The 12310-nt window shown below is 41.0% G+C and overlaps 1 protein-coding gene across 2 annotated transcripts; it reads left to right on the forward strand.

Annotated features, from left to right (window-relative positions):
• The first annotated feature begins 5226 nt into the window (after positions 1-5226).
• On the forward strand, positions 5227-12254 carry LOC125514251 (lysine-specific demethylase JMJ706). 2 transcript variants are annotated; one of them, XM_087528393.1, is made up of 12 exons: positions 5227-5551; positions 6831-7188; positions 8096-8252; positions 8329-8548; positions 8850-8903; positions 8977-9056; positions 9158-9435; positions 9544-9948; positions 10028-10371; positions 10455-10703; positions 11053-11139; positions 11389-12254. In XM_087528393.1, the coding sequence occupies exons 2-12, from the start codon at positions 6933-6935 to the stop codon at positions 11761-11763; spliced, it is 2505 nt and encodes an 834-aa protein (XP_087384519.1). In that variant the 5' UTR covers positions 5227-5551; positions 6831-6932; the 3' UTR covers positions 11764-12254. The 2 variants fall into 2 exon arrangements, with proteins under 2 accessions (XP_087384519.1, XP_048535503.1); XM_048679546.2 differs by lacking the exon at positions 11053-11139 and having other exon boundaries at positions 5230-5551.
• The last annotated feature ends 56 nt before the right edge of the window (positions 12255-12310 follow it).

A 12310-nucleotide genomic window follows, 5' to 3' on the forward strand; every position in this document is an offset into this window, starting at 1 on the left:
TCTATGTTGGTTCCCAATTTTATAGAATTTATAGAGGTGGAATTAGATTAAAGGGATGCACGTGGGCCCCACAAGCCACCAAGGCGCGCCCTGGTGCCTTGTGGGCTACCCCTTCATCTTCTGGCCCTCTCCCGAAGCTTTCAGGGTCTCTTATGTCCAGAAAAAAATCTCTAAAAAGTTTCATGGCATTTGGACTTCGTTTGGTACTGATATTTTGGAAAACCAAAAATAGGCAAAAAACAACAATTGACACTTGGCACTAAGTTGATAGGTTAGTCCCAAAAAATGATATATATATATATATATAATGACATATAAATGCATATAAAACATTCAAGATTGATACTATAATAGCATGGAACGATAAAAAATTATAGATACGTTGGAGACGTATCAAGTATTATGTTGATATCAATTACTTCATTGTTTCTCAATATTCATACAATGAAAGGATTACACAATAAGACATGCAAGGTAGCATTCAACATCAAAAATTATGTTTTTATCATTTACCTACACTAGTAGAAAACGGAGCTTTAAAACCGGTTCGTATGGGCCTTTAGTGCCGGTTCTGTAACCGACACTAAAGTGTGGGCACTAAAGCCCCCCCCCCTTTAGTACCGGTTCGGCACGAACCGTCACTAAAGGCCCACCACGTGGCGTGAGCTCGCGCCGTGGCATGGGGGACCTTTAGTACCGGTTGGTGTTACCAACCGGTACTAAAGGTTTTTTTTTTGAAAATTTTAGAAATTTTTTTGATTTTTTTTCAATTTTCAATTTCCTGAATTGAATTATTTGATGATTTAGTCTCTAATCACCCCTCTTAACTGCTCAAGTGTGGATCACTCATTCCAAATCGTCTAACTTCCCGGTCGGTCACCCATCCTCTCACTCCCCCAGCCTGAGCACGCTTAACTTTGGAGTTCTATTCCCCCTACTTTCCAAGTCTGCACTTGTTGTTTTCCTGACAAATGTAAGCTGTCAATCCTATTAACCCTCAGCAGTTTAGCTTGAGCATTAGGTCACTCGTTTCACCATTTGAGTTTGAAACTATTATTCTAAAAAAACAGTAATTATTTAGTAACACTAATATTTCTTGAATAAGTTTGACCATAGTTTGACCAGATTTGACCAAAATTCAAAAAATTAAAATAATTATTTAGTAACACTAATATTCTTGAATAATTATGTAGTAACATTAATACTTCTTGAATAAGTAGTTTGACCATAGTTTGACCAAAATTAAAAAAACTGAAATTTGAGCATATCTTTTTTTCCTTTTGGAATTTGAGGATTCTAAAAAATTGCAAACAGGCCGTAGGCTGTCAAAATCGGATGCGGATTTTCGTGCTGAATTTTTTGATATATTATACGTTTTTTCCGACATCATATGCAAAAGTTATAGCCGTTTTACATTTTCGCTACACTTTTTGCAAAACATGTCCAAATTTAAGTTTTCAAATTTTCATAACTAGCAGGTGTAGTAATATAACTACCTCTCGAAGGATTTTATTTTCTAAAGTTTTTATCATTTTCTTTTGATTTTTTCAAAATTGAAATGGCGATACACGGGGGGGTAGAGTTTGAAAATTGCCCTATAGTCCCGGTTTGTGTCTCCAACCAGGACTATAGGTCAGACCCCTTTAGTCCCGGTTCATGGCACGAACCAGTATTAAAGGTTAGCCCTTTAGTACCGGTTTGTGCCACAAACCGGTAGTAAAGGTGATCATGGGGCCCCGGCCTGACGCCAGCCTGCCACCACCCCTTTAGCACCGGTTCGTGGCACGAACCGGTACTAAAGGTTCAACACGAACCGACATTAATGCATAGCCGTTCGAACCGGCACTAATGGTGCCATTAGTACCGGACCAAAATCGAACCGGGACTAATGTGTCTCACATTAGGTCCTTTTTCTACTAGTGCTACTCGAGGACAAGCATGCATTAAGCTTAGGGATATTGATAAGTCTCTAGCGTATCTATAATTTTTTATGTTTCATGCTATTATATTATCAATCTTGTATGCTATATATGCAATTTTACATCATTTTTGGGAACTAACCTAGTGCCTAGCGACAGTTTCTATTTTTGCCTATTTTATTGCTTCGTAGGAAAACAAAACCAAACGAAGTCCAGACATAATGAAACTTTATGGTGATTTTTTCTTGACCAGAAGGAACCCTGGAGGCTCCGGGAGGAGGTTAGAAGATGTACGAGTGGGCCACAAGCTCACACGGTGCACCCCAGGGGGCGCCACCTGAGCTTGTGGACCCCTTGTAACTCCGATTGACCTAATTCCAACTCCATAAATTCCCTAAATTCTGGAAACCACCAGAGCGAGACCCGAAACAATTATTCCGCTGCCGCAAGCCTCTGTTCTTCTATGATCTCATTTGGAGCCCTCCGCCGGTACTCTACCGGAGGGGGAATCGATCATGGAGGGCTTTTACATCAACCTTGTTCCACCTCCGATGATGTGTGAGTACTTTCAACAGGACCTATGGCTCCACAATGATTAGCTAGATGGTCTCTCTTTCTCTCTCTTTCGTTATGATCTTCAATACAATGTTCTCTTCGGAGATCGATATGATGTAATCATTTTATGCAGTGCATTTGTTGGGATCCGATGAATTGTGCGTTTATGATCAGATTATTCATTGAAAGTAACTGAGTTATATTCTGAACTTTATTATGTGTGACTGTTATATCTATGTAATGCTTTCCGATTTATGAGTTATGTTTGGCCAAGTTAATGATTAGGTCTTCACTGGAAGTGGTGCATAGTAGTAGGTTCAATCTTGCGGTGTCCTCACCTAGTGACAGAAGGGGTAGCAAGGCACGTATTTGTATTATTGCTACTAAGGGTAAAACAACCAGGTTCGATCATATTAGTTGATCTTATTTTGTCTACATTATGCCATCATGCTCCAAACATTACTCTGCTTGTTATGAACTTAATAACTTAAGATGCATGCTGTATAGCGGTCAAGGGGTGGAGTAATAGCAGTAGATGCATATGGACGCCGGTCTACTTGTCACAGACATAATGCCTATGTATTGATCATGCCATGAATAACATCACAACTATGTGCTATTCTATCAATTGCCCAACAATAATTTGTTCATCCATCCTATCGTTATGCTTATGAGAGATGTCTCTAGTGAAAACTATGGCCCCTAGGGTCTATTTAAATCATATTACTAAAACCCTAAATACCTTGCTGTAATTTATTTACTTTTATTTTATTTTGCAATTTATATATCTCCTACTATTAGATTTCATCCTTACAATTAACGAGTACAAGGGGATTGACAATCCTGTTACCCGTGTTGGGTGCAAGTATTTGCTCCTGTGTGTTTAGGTACTGCTAAAGGTGATTTGGATAACTCTCCTACTGTTTCGTTAAACCTTGGTTCTTTACCGAGGGAAATTTTTTTCACTACTATATTACTTCACCCTTCCTCTCCAGGGAAATCCCAACGCATTCCATAAGTAGCAATGCGCACATTCATAGTGTCATTGCTTAAAATTATTTTTTCCTATTTTTTTACCAAACAACAAGACACTTGTAATTCAAATCTGTATTACTTGTAATTAATATCTAGAAATCCATTAAATCAATAAAATATAGGGAAAAACTCTGAAATGCATGAAAAAATGGCATCGGGCCTCCAATGTTGTCTACTTTGTGTAAAAGTTGCAAAGATGCCATTTTCAGTCTTTTTTGATAGTTCTTTAAAAGAACAATTTTGGCACAAAGAAAATAAAAAAAGTGGGACCCACCAATTCAGCTTGTACTCAGATGTTGCAGCTTTGTTGAGCACCTTCTGCCAGAGTATCTACATCCGCAACCTGCAAATTAGGGCCCTTAAATGTCCTCGGACGCGACCGCGGACAGTGACCAAGCGTGACTCAAATTTTGCCATTTGCAATCACAAACCTATTATCAAAACATCTAATACATGCAAACACATGTACGTCAATCATTTTGGACATCTAGTTTGTGTTGGGCCAACGTCATTGTTACCAAATAAATTGCTCGTATTTAAGATTTTTACATCCGTATTGGGCCGACGGGTTTTAGATGCTTAGTTCCATCTCATCGCATGAGGAGCTCGTCGACCAGCTTAAATGGTTGGATCGTCCAAAAGCGATAAGCTTCGGTCATCATTGCACCCTTTATCAAGGAGATGAAATGTTACTATTAATCTTCTCTACTTATCACAAGTAGATTAATAGTCATGGTCTATCTTCTTTACAAATGAAACATTGATGTTTGCATGGCTCTTTTGGACTCACAATGTGTCAAACGAGCTATCAAGGTATATGAGCGGGATGAACTTGACACTCGATGACAATCATCAGTTTATAAAATGCAATCTAGTGTCAAGCTACCTCGTTAACACAGGAAGAATTGATCGATCTATGCAACAAGAGAGAAGCTTGCTGTCATCCGCCGTCGCGGCTATTTAAACCGGTCAGCGTCCCTAGGACTAAAAACCAGCTCAGGCGAGCCCGTCTCTGACATGCGCGGGGGAGCAGAAGCATGGGAGGCCAACTCGCAACGCCGTTGTATCTTTCACGGTGTGATGAGAGAGGAAGGAGTTCCAAGTGGCTGCAGGTGGGACTACTATGACATGGAGCGGGGTGCCCGCTCGCGTCCAGTTGCCCTCATATCGTCCCTATATTTAGTCCCAATTTGAGGGGCGCCGGACAGCCCAAGCATTTGAGGCCAATTTAAGGCGGTTGGGTGGTTTGGTTTTTTATAACCGATTACTGACCGGTCCGCTCGCCTGGACGTTTGGGACTGGTTTGAGACGTCCAGTAATGCAATTTACATTTCCATTACTCAAAAAAAAAGCTTGTGCACGCACTAGAATAAGGCAATGGGACAGACCGGTCCATCCGCCCGGATGTTTGAAACGGGTTTAAAATCCCGGTGATGCAATTTACTCCTACACGAAAAAACTCCGCGCACACAAGTGAGGCAACGGAGGGTCCGAGGCAGAAAAGCCATTGGCTGGCACCGCTGCGCTGGCGAAGACAGACGGACCCGTGACGACGGCCTGCAATCACAACGTTCGTTCGCAACCACCCCATCTATCAGAAAATTACATGACATATTTCTTTATATAATAAGTATAAGCACACACAAAATTCAACTCTAATCTATACAGATTAGCACCGTAATAAGCGCGGATTAGAGAAGCCCAAACGCAATAGAGACGCAGTACCGGCAGTTATCCCGTATTAATATCACCCGCACTTTTCCTTCCCTTCGTTTCCGCACCTCGCCTCCTGCCCCTCCTCCTACTCCTCCTACCCCTCGCCGCGTCTCGGAGGAGCGCCGCCGCGGTGCTCGGCGTCCTTAGCTCCGCCTCGGCCCGTGGCTGCCGCGCCCACGCCTCGCGCGGAACCAGCCTCGTGCCCCTCGGCGCCGCGGCGGTTCAGGGCAGTGGCGGGCTCGGATCCGAGCGCGGGGGATCCGGCAGGAGGCCCCGGAGGGGAATGTGGGTCCCGGCTTGAGGCTGTCGCGGGACGGGAGGCCACGGTGAGTGATTTCCGGGCTGTGAATTGCGAATCGGGGACCGGGGCGGGTGCGCTCCTGCGGTGCGGGTGGTTGGATTTGTTTCAGGGGCGGGCGTTCAAAAAATTCGGCTCGTCTTCGCTAGGTGAATTAGTGGGGTTCTTCGATCGTTAGCTGTCATCACCTGGGCGCGCTTGCTCTGCTCTGCTCTGGCCCTTTTGATGTTGGCGATTTCCTGCTTTGGTTTGAGGCTGCGGAGACCACTTCTATCGTGTGGAGCGATGCACGTAGCCGTTGGATCATGTTTAACTGGGAGTGTAGTTGCGACGAGAGGCTAATTCCGCGGTTCCCACGACCAATCGTCTGGATTCCTTCTCGTAGCTGGAGCTGTTTGTGATAATTTTGGTTGTTCCAACAGTTTGATTAAACAGCGCTCGACTGCTGGTGGTTGTAGGCGATAATTCCACGATTTTATGCGCGGGCGCGTGATTTTAGATGTGTTTTGACTTTTGAGTAACCAAGTTCGTGAATACCTGCTTGTCGCGTAATATTCACCATTCTCTGAACGCACTGGGTTGATTTCGTACGGAATCGTTCTGTTTTCGAGAATTCTCTTGGTATATGTTGTGGCTGAACCATAGAGCTGAGTTTAAAATGGTAGAAGATTTCGTGTCATGTTTGATGTGTTTCCAAATTCTAACTGCTCCATAGTTTTGACCAGTTTTTCTGGGTGGGAAATATATTTGACCACCTGAGCTTGCTATTTTTGCGCTTGTTCCTGTTGTGAGTTTCTGCTCCACTAGTACGTGGTGGGAACTAATGACTATACCATGTGAATTCGCGGGCGACAACTCTAGATGCTTAATTTGACATCTTTAAATGAACAGATTCAGAAGTGTTTTCCTTATGAATTTGACCTGTGTGATTTGGTCTTAACTTTTTCATGGTTGTTTTATGATTGAGATGGCACTTAACTGTTGGATTCCTGGGTTCAACAGCAGGGTTTGACTTATTTGCACCCTACTACATGTGGTGTGTGTGAACAACCCAGTGAGATCGTGCCTTAAGGCATATAGAATGATCTGGAAAAGTAGCACACAATGACACAATTGACACGCACATGTTTAAATTTCTGCATGTAGCCTCCACTTTTCGATGTAATATTCCTTTTGCATGAGTTCGCTGGAGAAGAACCTTTAAATCCCGTCCACTTTGCTTTAGTTAGGCAGCTATTATTTAGTAATGTGAAGTATACACACAGTGTTCTAGTAGGATAAGTAGTCATATCTTTTTGTGTATACAGGTCGAGTGGAGGCGCATTTTATTGAGCTGGGGTATAAAGCATGGGTGCCGTCAGCCAGTAATCTCAGCATTTGTGGGCCAAGGGGTTGATGTCTTCAGGATAATGGCAGGGAAGGAGGAAGCTGCTCTGAAACCTGTATCATGTGGGGCAAGGTTACGTAGGAGTCGTGATGCATCAATAAGAGAGGAAGTGTCCATGAGGGACCCTTTCTTGAAGCACAGAGTGAAGAAGTTTGATCTATCTAGCCTAGATTGGATTGATCAGATTCCAGAATGCCCCGTGTTTTCTCCATCGGTGGAGGAGTTCGAGGATCCATTTGTTTATCTCAGTAAAATTGCCCCTGTTGCTGCAAAATATGGTATAAGTTCTTCTCTATGTTGCTCTGCGATTATTTTCTTCTCTTAAGGCAAGGGCATGACAAATATTATACAGACAGAGAATTAATGATTGCCAAATGTCATCTCATGAAATTTAATAAAGATTAATTTGCGCGGGGGTGCTAACAGTCCCTGCTACTTCAAAGTCGTATTAAGTGGCAAATATTCAAGTTTAGGGACCCACCAATATGGTTTTAAACTTTTAGACCTAAGTGATGCCATTGCACAAGTTTCGGAGCTTATGGTTTTTCTCTAATATAAAACTAAGCAATTGAAGTGGCTCTTTTGGGGTATTCTCTTTACATTTTTTTTGGGAGTTTTGCCCCCCCCCCCCCTAGAAAAGAAAAGTTTACAGACTTCCATGCAGATTAAAGGTGGAGATTAGAAGATACCACTCCAATCAAAAAATATTAGATTGTTCTGATCTCTTGTTTGATGCATTGGGAGAATAGGGATTTTAATTAGTTTATTTGCGAGTTTTGTGTGCTTGCATGAAAGAGTTGACCATACACAAAACAAGTTTTTAGACCTAAGTGATTTCACTTCACTGCACAAGTTTAGGAGCTTCTAGTGCAATTTTCTCTAGTACAAAAACAAATCCATTGAAATGGCTCTTTTGGCGTATTCTCTTCACCTTTTTTTGTTCTTTAATATTACATCCAAATCACGCTGCACCTCCAATTTAGCTTGTGTATGTTCATGATGACTGTAAATGTGAAATATATCATGATTATTTCTTAGTTTTGTGCTCTTGCATGAAATAGTTGACCACACACAAAAACAAGCATTGCCATAGCAAACCTTTTGGAACTAGTGAATGTCTTGAACCAAATCGTCTGTCATTTGTGCTTTTTCTTCAAATCGCTGAGAATATGTGTGCTTTGCCAGGTATATGCAAGATTGTTTCACCTATATGTGCTTCTGTACCTGTTGGCACTGTACTTATGAAGGAACAAGGTGGGCTGAAGTTTACTACCAGAGTGCAGCCTCTTCGTCTTGCTGAATGGTCCACGGATGACAAGTTTGCTTTCTTCATGAGCGGAAGGTCTGTTAATCTATTGACCTGCCCCAGAGCTGTGTTTGTCATGTACACTGCATAATTTATGAGTCTGTGTCAACAGAAAGTACACATTTCGAGATTTTGAGAAGATAGCAAATAAAGGATTTGTTCGAAGATACTCTAGTGCTGCCTGTCTTCCAGCAAGGTATATGGAGGAAGAATTTTGGCATGAAATAGCATTTGGCAAGATGGAATCCGTTGAGTATGCATGCGATATTGATGGTAGTGCATTCTCTTCTTCTCCTAATGACCAACTTGGGAGAAGCAAATGGAACTTGAAGGTACTTCTTTTATCTACCATATTTAGAAATATTTATGTGCTAACCTCACTTGGTAACACTTTATTTCGCATTTCTTTATTTTGTGAAGTTACGCAACGGCAACAGTATATGATTGCTTTGCATTTCCTTTTGCTGTATGAGTTGAGTGTAGCCTGGGGTTAGATAGTTGTCACACTTGCAATTATATGTTTTCTCAAGTTTACTTATCCTGATACATTAATATTTCAATCATTAAATGATCTTATCTGTTGCATGTGCTACATTTATTTATGGTATTAAAATATCTTGTGCTTTGATCCAGAAACTTTCTCGGTTGTCCAAATCAATCCTGCGCCTTCTCAGAACAGCAATTCCAGTGAGTATGCTGAATTGATGAATTCACATCCTTTGTTGTCGAGTACTAACTGTTTATTTTCGTCGATTTCCAGGGAGTAACTGACCCAATGCTGTATATCGGAATGCTCTTTAGTATGTTTGCCTGGCACGTGGAAGACCATTACTTGTACAGGTGCATGATTAGTAGTTTTGTCATGTTTCCACTTCCTACACTTTCCAGCATGGTGCAGACTGAACCTTCTGTTTATTCTAATCTGATTTAACACTTTGCAGCATTAACTATCATCACTGTGGTGCTTCAAAAACATGGTATGGGATCCCAGGAAAAGCTGCTCCAGATTTTGAGAAAGTGGTACGTGAGCATGTATATGATCATGAAATTTTATCAGGTGAAGGGGAAACTGCAGCATTTGATATCCTTTTGGGGAAGACAACAATGTTCCCTCCAAATATTCTGCTGCATCATCACGTTCCAGTTTATAGAGCTATACAGAAACCGGGAGAGTTTGTGATCACGTTTCCTCGAGCATATCATTCAGGTTTCAGCCATGGTGAGATTTTCTTGCAACTTTGTGCTGTAAGTAATCTTCCAGCATCCTCTAACATCTATCTCATTGGATAATTTATGAACACTGGGAAATGTTTGCAACCAATGTCAGGTTTTAACTGTGGCGAGGCAGTGAATTTCGCTGTTGGTGAATGGTTTCCTCTTGGAGCAATTGCTAGTCAACGTTATGCACTTCTAAAGAGGATACCATTACTGCCTTATGAGGAACTTCTTTGTAAAGAGGCAGCACTTATTGATCATGAATTTTCTACATCTAGTTATAAAGATTTGACAACATCAACTGGAGATACGCACATTCAGCATTGTATGAAAGTCCCTTTTGTGCAGTTGATGCGGCTCCAGCATTGTGTCCGTTGGTCACTTATGAAAATGGGTGCTCGCACGCACTATAAAGCAGATATTGATGCCACAGTTCTCTGTAGCATATGTAAACGTGACTGCTATGTAGCTCATGTTATGTGTAACTGCAGAGTTGATGCAATTTGCCTTTGTCATGGTAAGAACTTTTTTACATTAAGTGCAGATATCAACCTTTCTTGAGGCATCCTTTTTACTTGTTTACCTGTTTTTTGAAGAGGAAGAGATTAGGAAGTGCCCTTGCAGCCATGATCGTGCTGTATTTGTGAGAAAAGACATTATTGAGTTGGAGACACTGTCAAAAAAGTTCGAAGAGGAAAATGGAATAGTCGATGCTGTCAGAAAGCAAATGTCTCGTGGCTCTAGCTCACATTCTTATTTCAACCGCATTAATCACAATGCTGAATACTTCCCATACTGCAAGATTCACATACATGCACCACCTGAAGTTCATAGCATTTCAGAGACACGTGTTTTTGGATATGATCTGAACAAGCCATATCCTGATGCATCAACAATAACATTTTGTTTCGGACCCCATGAGTATTCTACACAAAGTGATGTAAGGCTCAGTCCTGTATTTCTTTATGTTGCTGTACTGTATTGCGGCAACTAAAATATGTTCATATTACTTTATATTTGTAGGAGTGCACAAGTACTAACAGAAGGATCTTCTCTAGCTCTTGTCCTGAGAATGGATTTACTCCTCAAACTACGATCATTAATGCATACCCTTCGTCTGCACCTGATCAAACATGCTCTTCTGAAAAATTGGCTGCAGAAGACGCTGATGATTCTGATTGTGAGATATTTAGGGTGAAGAGAAGGTCTGGCATAACTCCTGAGAGGAGGCATACAGAAGATTCAACCATAACAACTTTCACTGGGAATCAGGTACAGATATTTTTGTGACGCCACTCATGTATATTTCTTCCCTCTGCATTTATATTTATATGTTGATTATGTCACTAGTATGTTTGCACTATAACTAAAGTAACACTAGAAACTAATGGTGACTTGGTGAGAGGTTAATCTCAGAGGATTTGTCAGTGTCTAAAATGTGTAGAGTAGTGTTATTTTGGACTTAATTTGCAGTGTACATGGAGCCCTTTTGCTGTCTATATCTTATTCAGTTGCGATAGCCTTGCTGGAATCCTCAGTTCATCACTGTTCTATATATGTTTGATTATTCTTATATAATTAACATTTTACACCAACTGTTTATTCTATTTCACCTTCACAGGATAGTAAGGTGCTGTACGAATTGGGCAATCAAAACTATGACCTTATTTCCATAAATGGGCCTAAGTACTTAGCTTCAATCCAGCATGTACTAAAATGTTTACTGAACCTCAAAGAGTAAATTATGATTTGCATTCCACAACTTATAATCATTGCATAAATCTGAAGGGACATGATAATAAGGGTATTTGTTCTTGATTTGTAACTAGATCTAGTTAGTGAACGGCAAGTTCATTTCATGGATTGATTGCACATTTTTTACCCAGAATATCCAATATTTACCTTCACATTGACTGCTTTATCTCTACTAAGGGCATCTCCCTGTTACGAACTCCAGGTATTAAAACGGTTGAAGAAAATCCATGCAGATGACAGACAACAACAGAAGTTAGTGGAAGTATCCTGTGGCACAATTGATCCTGTCCATACCCATCATTCTAGACATTGTCTTGACTTTATTTCTGGAAATGGAGATGACTCAGTACATCCAACCAAATTGAAGATGTTACATCAACTACATGCAAATATCATGGAGGATGAATTTGCTTCCAGCCAAAAACATAATGGCTGCAACTACCTATCTCCATCTGTAGAGCTTGGGCCAAAGCGCTTGAAAATTCTTGGCCCATCATTTCCCAGAGGGAATCATGAGCTGGAAATCTCTTGTAGATCCCAGGAGGACAGTGACTTGGCTAGTCACCATGCTCGATGAAGTATAACAAGGCAACTGGTGCTAACACCACATATGTTAACAAACATCAGTCTTAATTTCTGGAAGCTGACAACTCCTTCGAGCCAAGGTTTCCAGTTTGTTGGTAGGCCAGTCGGTGATGGATGGTTCAGAAGCAATTCTTTCCGCAGGCCTCCAATAGAGGCACTGTCGTGGCTGGATTCTTGATTGCATTTGCCAGGTTACCTTTGTGGTAGGGGACCTGAAAAGAGTAGGCAGGCAGTTTCTGATGTTCTTTAGTTGTACATCTTCACTTATCTCCTTTTTTCTAGGCTTTCCACTGTAAAGAGGTTAGTCTATAACTTTTACAGTTTCTTTCATTCTTTTTCCACAGACACACATGTACCTAGAATGGTTAAATAGATGCAAATATGAAACTACTGTATATCTCCTGACAAGCCATTCTACTTTCTACTTGTCTTCACACTTTGTGTAATCTCTCGTCATCAAGGCCATCAAACTTCTTATTCTTATGTCATTATTGTTCCCAATATTTTTTGTCTCCAGTGTGTTTATAACATGAAAAGCA

Source organism: Triticum urartu, chromosome 6A (assembly GCF_056163025.1).
Source record: "Triticum urartu cultivar PI428250 chromosome 6A, HENAU_Tu73, whole genome shotgun sequence".
In the NCBI taxonomy this organism is placed as follows: domain Eukaryota; kingdom Viridiplantae; phylum Streptophyta; class Magnoliopsida; order Poales; family Poaceae; genus Triticum; species Triticum urartu.

Bases quoted from the DNA above. Each gene is read 5' to 3' on its own strand.
- LOC125514251 (XM_087528393.1), top strand. From the start codon at position 6,933: ATGGCAGGGAAGGAGGAAGCTGCTCTGAAACCTGTATCATGTGGGGCA. The intron at 7,189-8,095 runs GTATAAGTTCTT...GTGCTTTGCCAG, and splicing joins CCCTGTTGCTGCAAAATATG to GTATATGCAAGATTGTTTCA. The intron at 8,549-8,849 runs GTACTTCTTTTA...GCTTTGATCCAG, and splicing joins GAAGCAAATGGAACTTGAAG to AAACTTTCTCGGTTGTCCAA.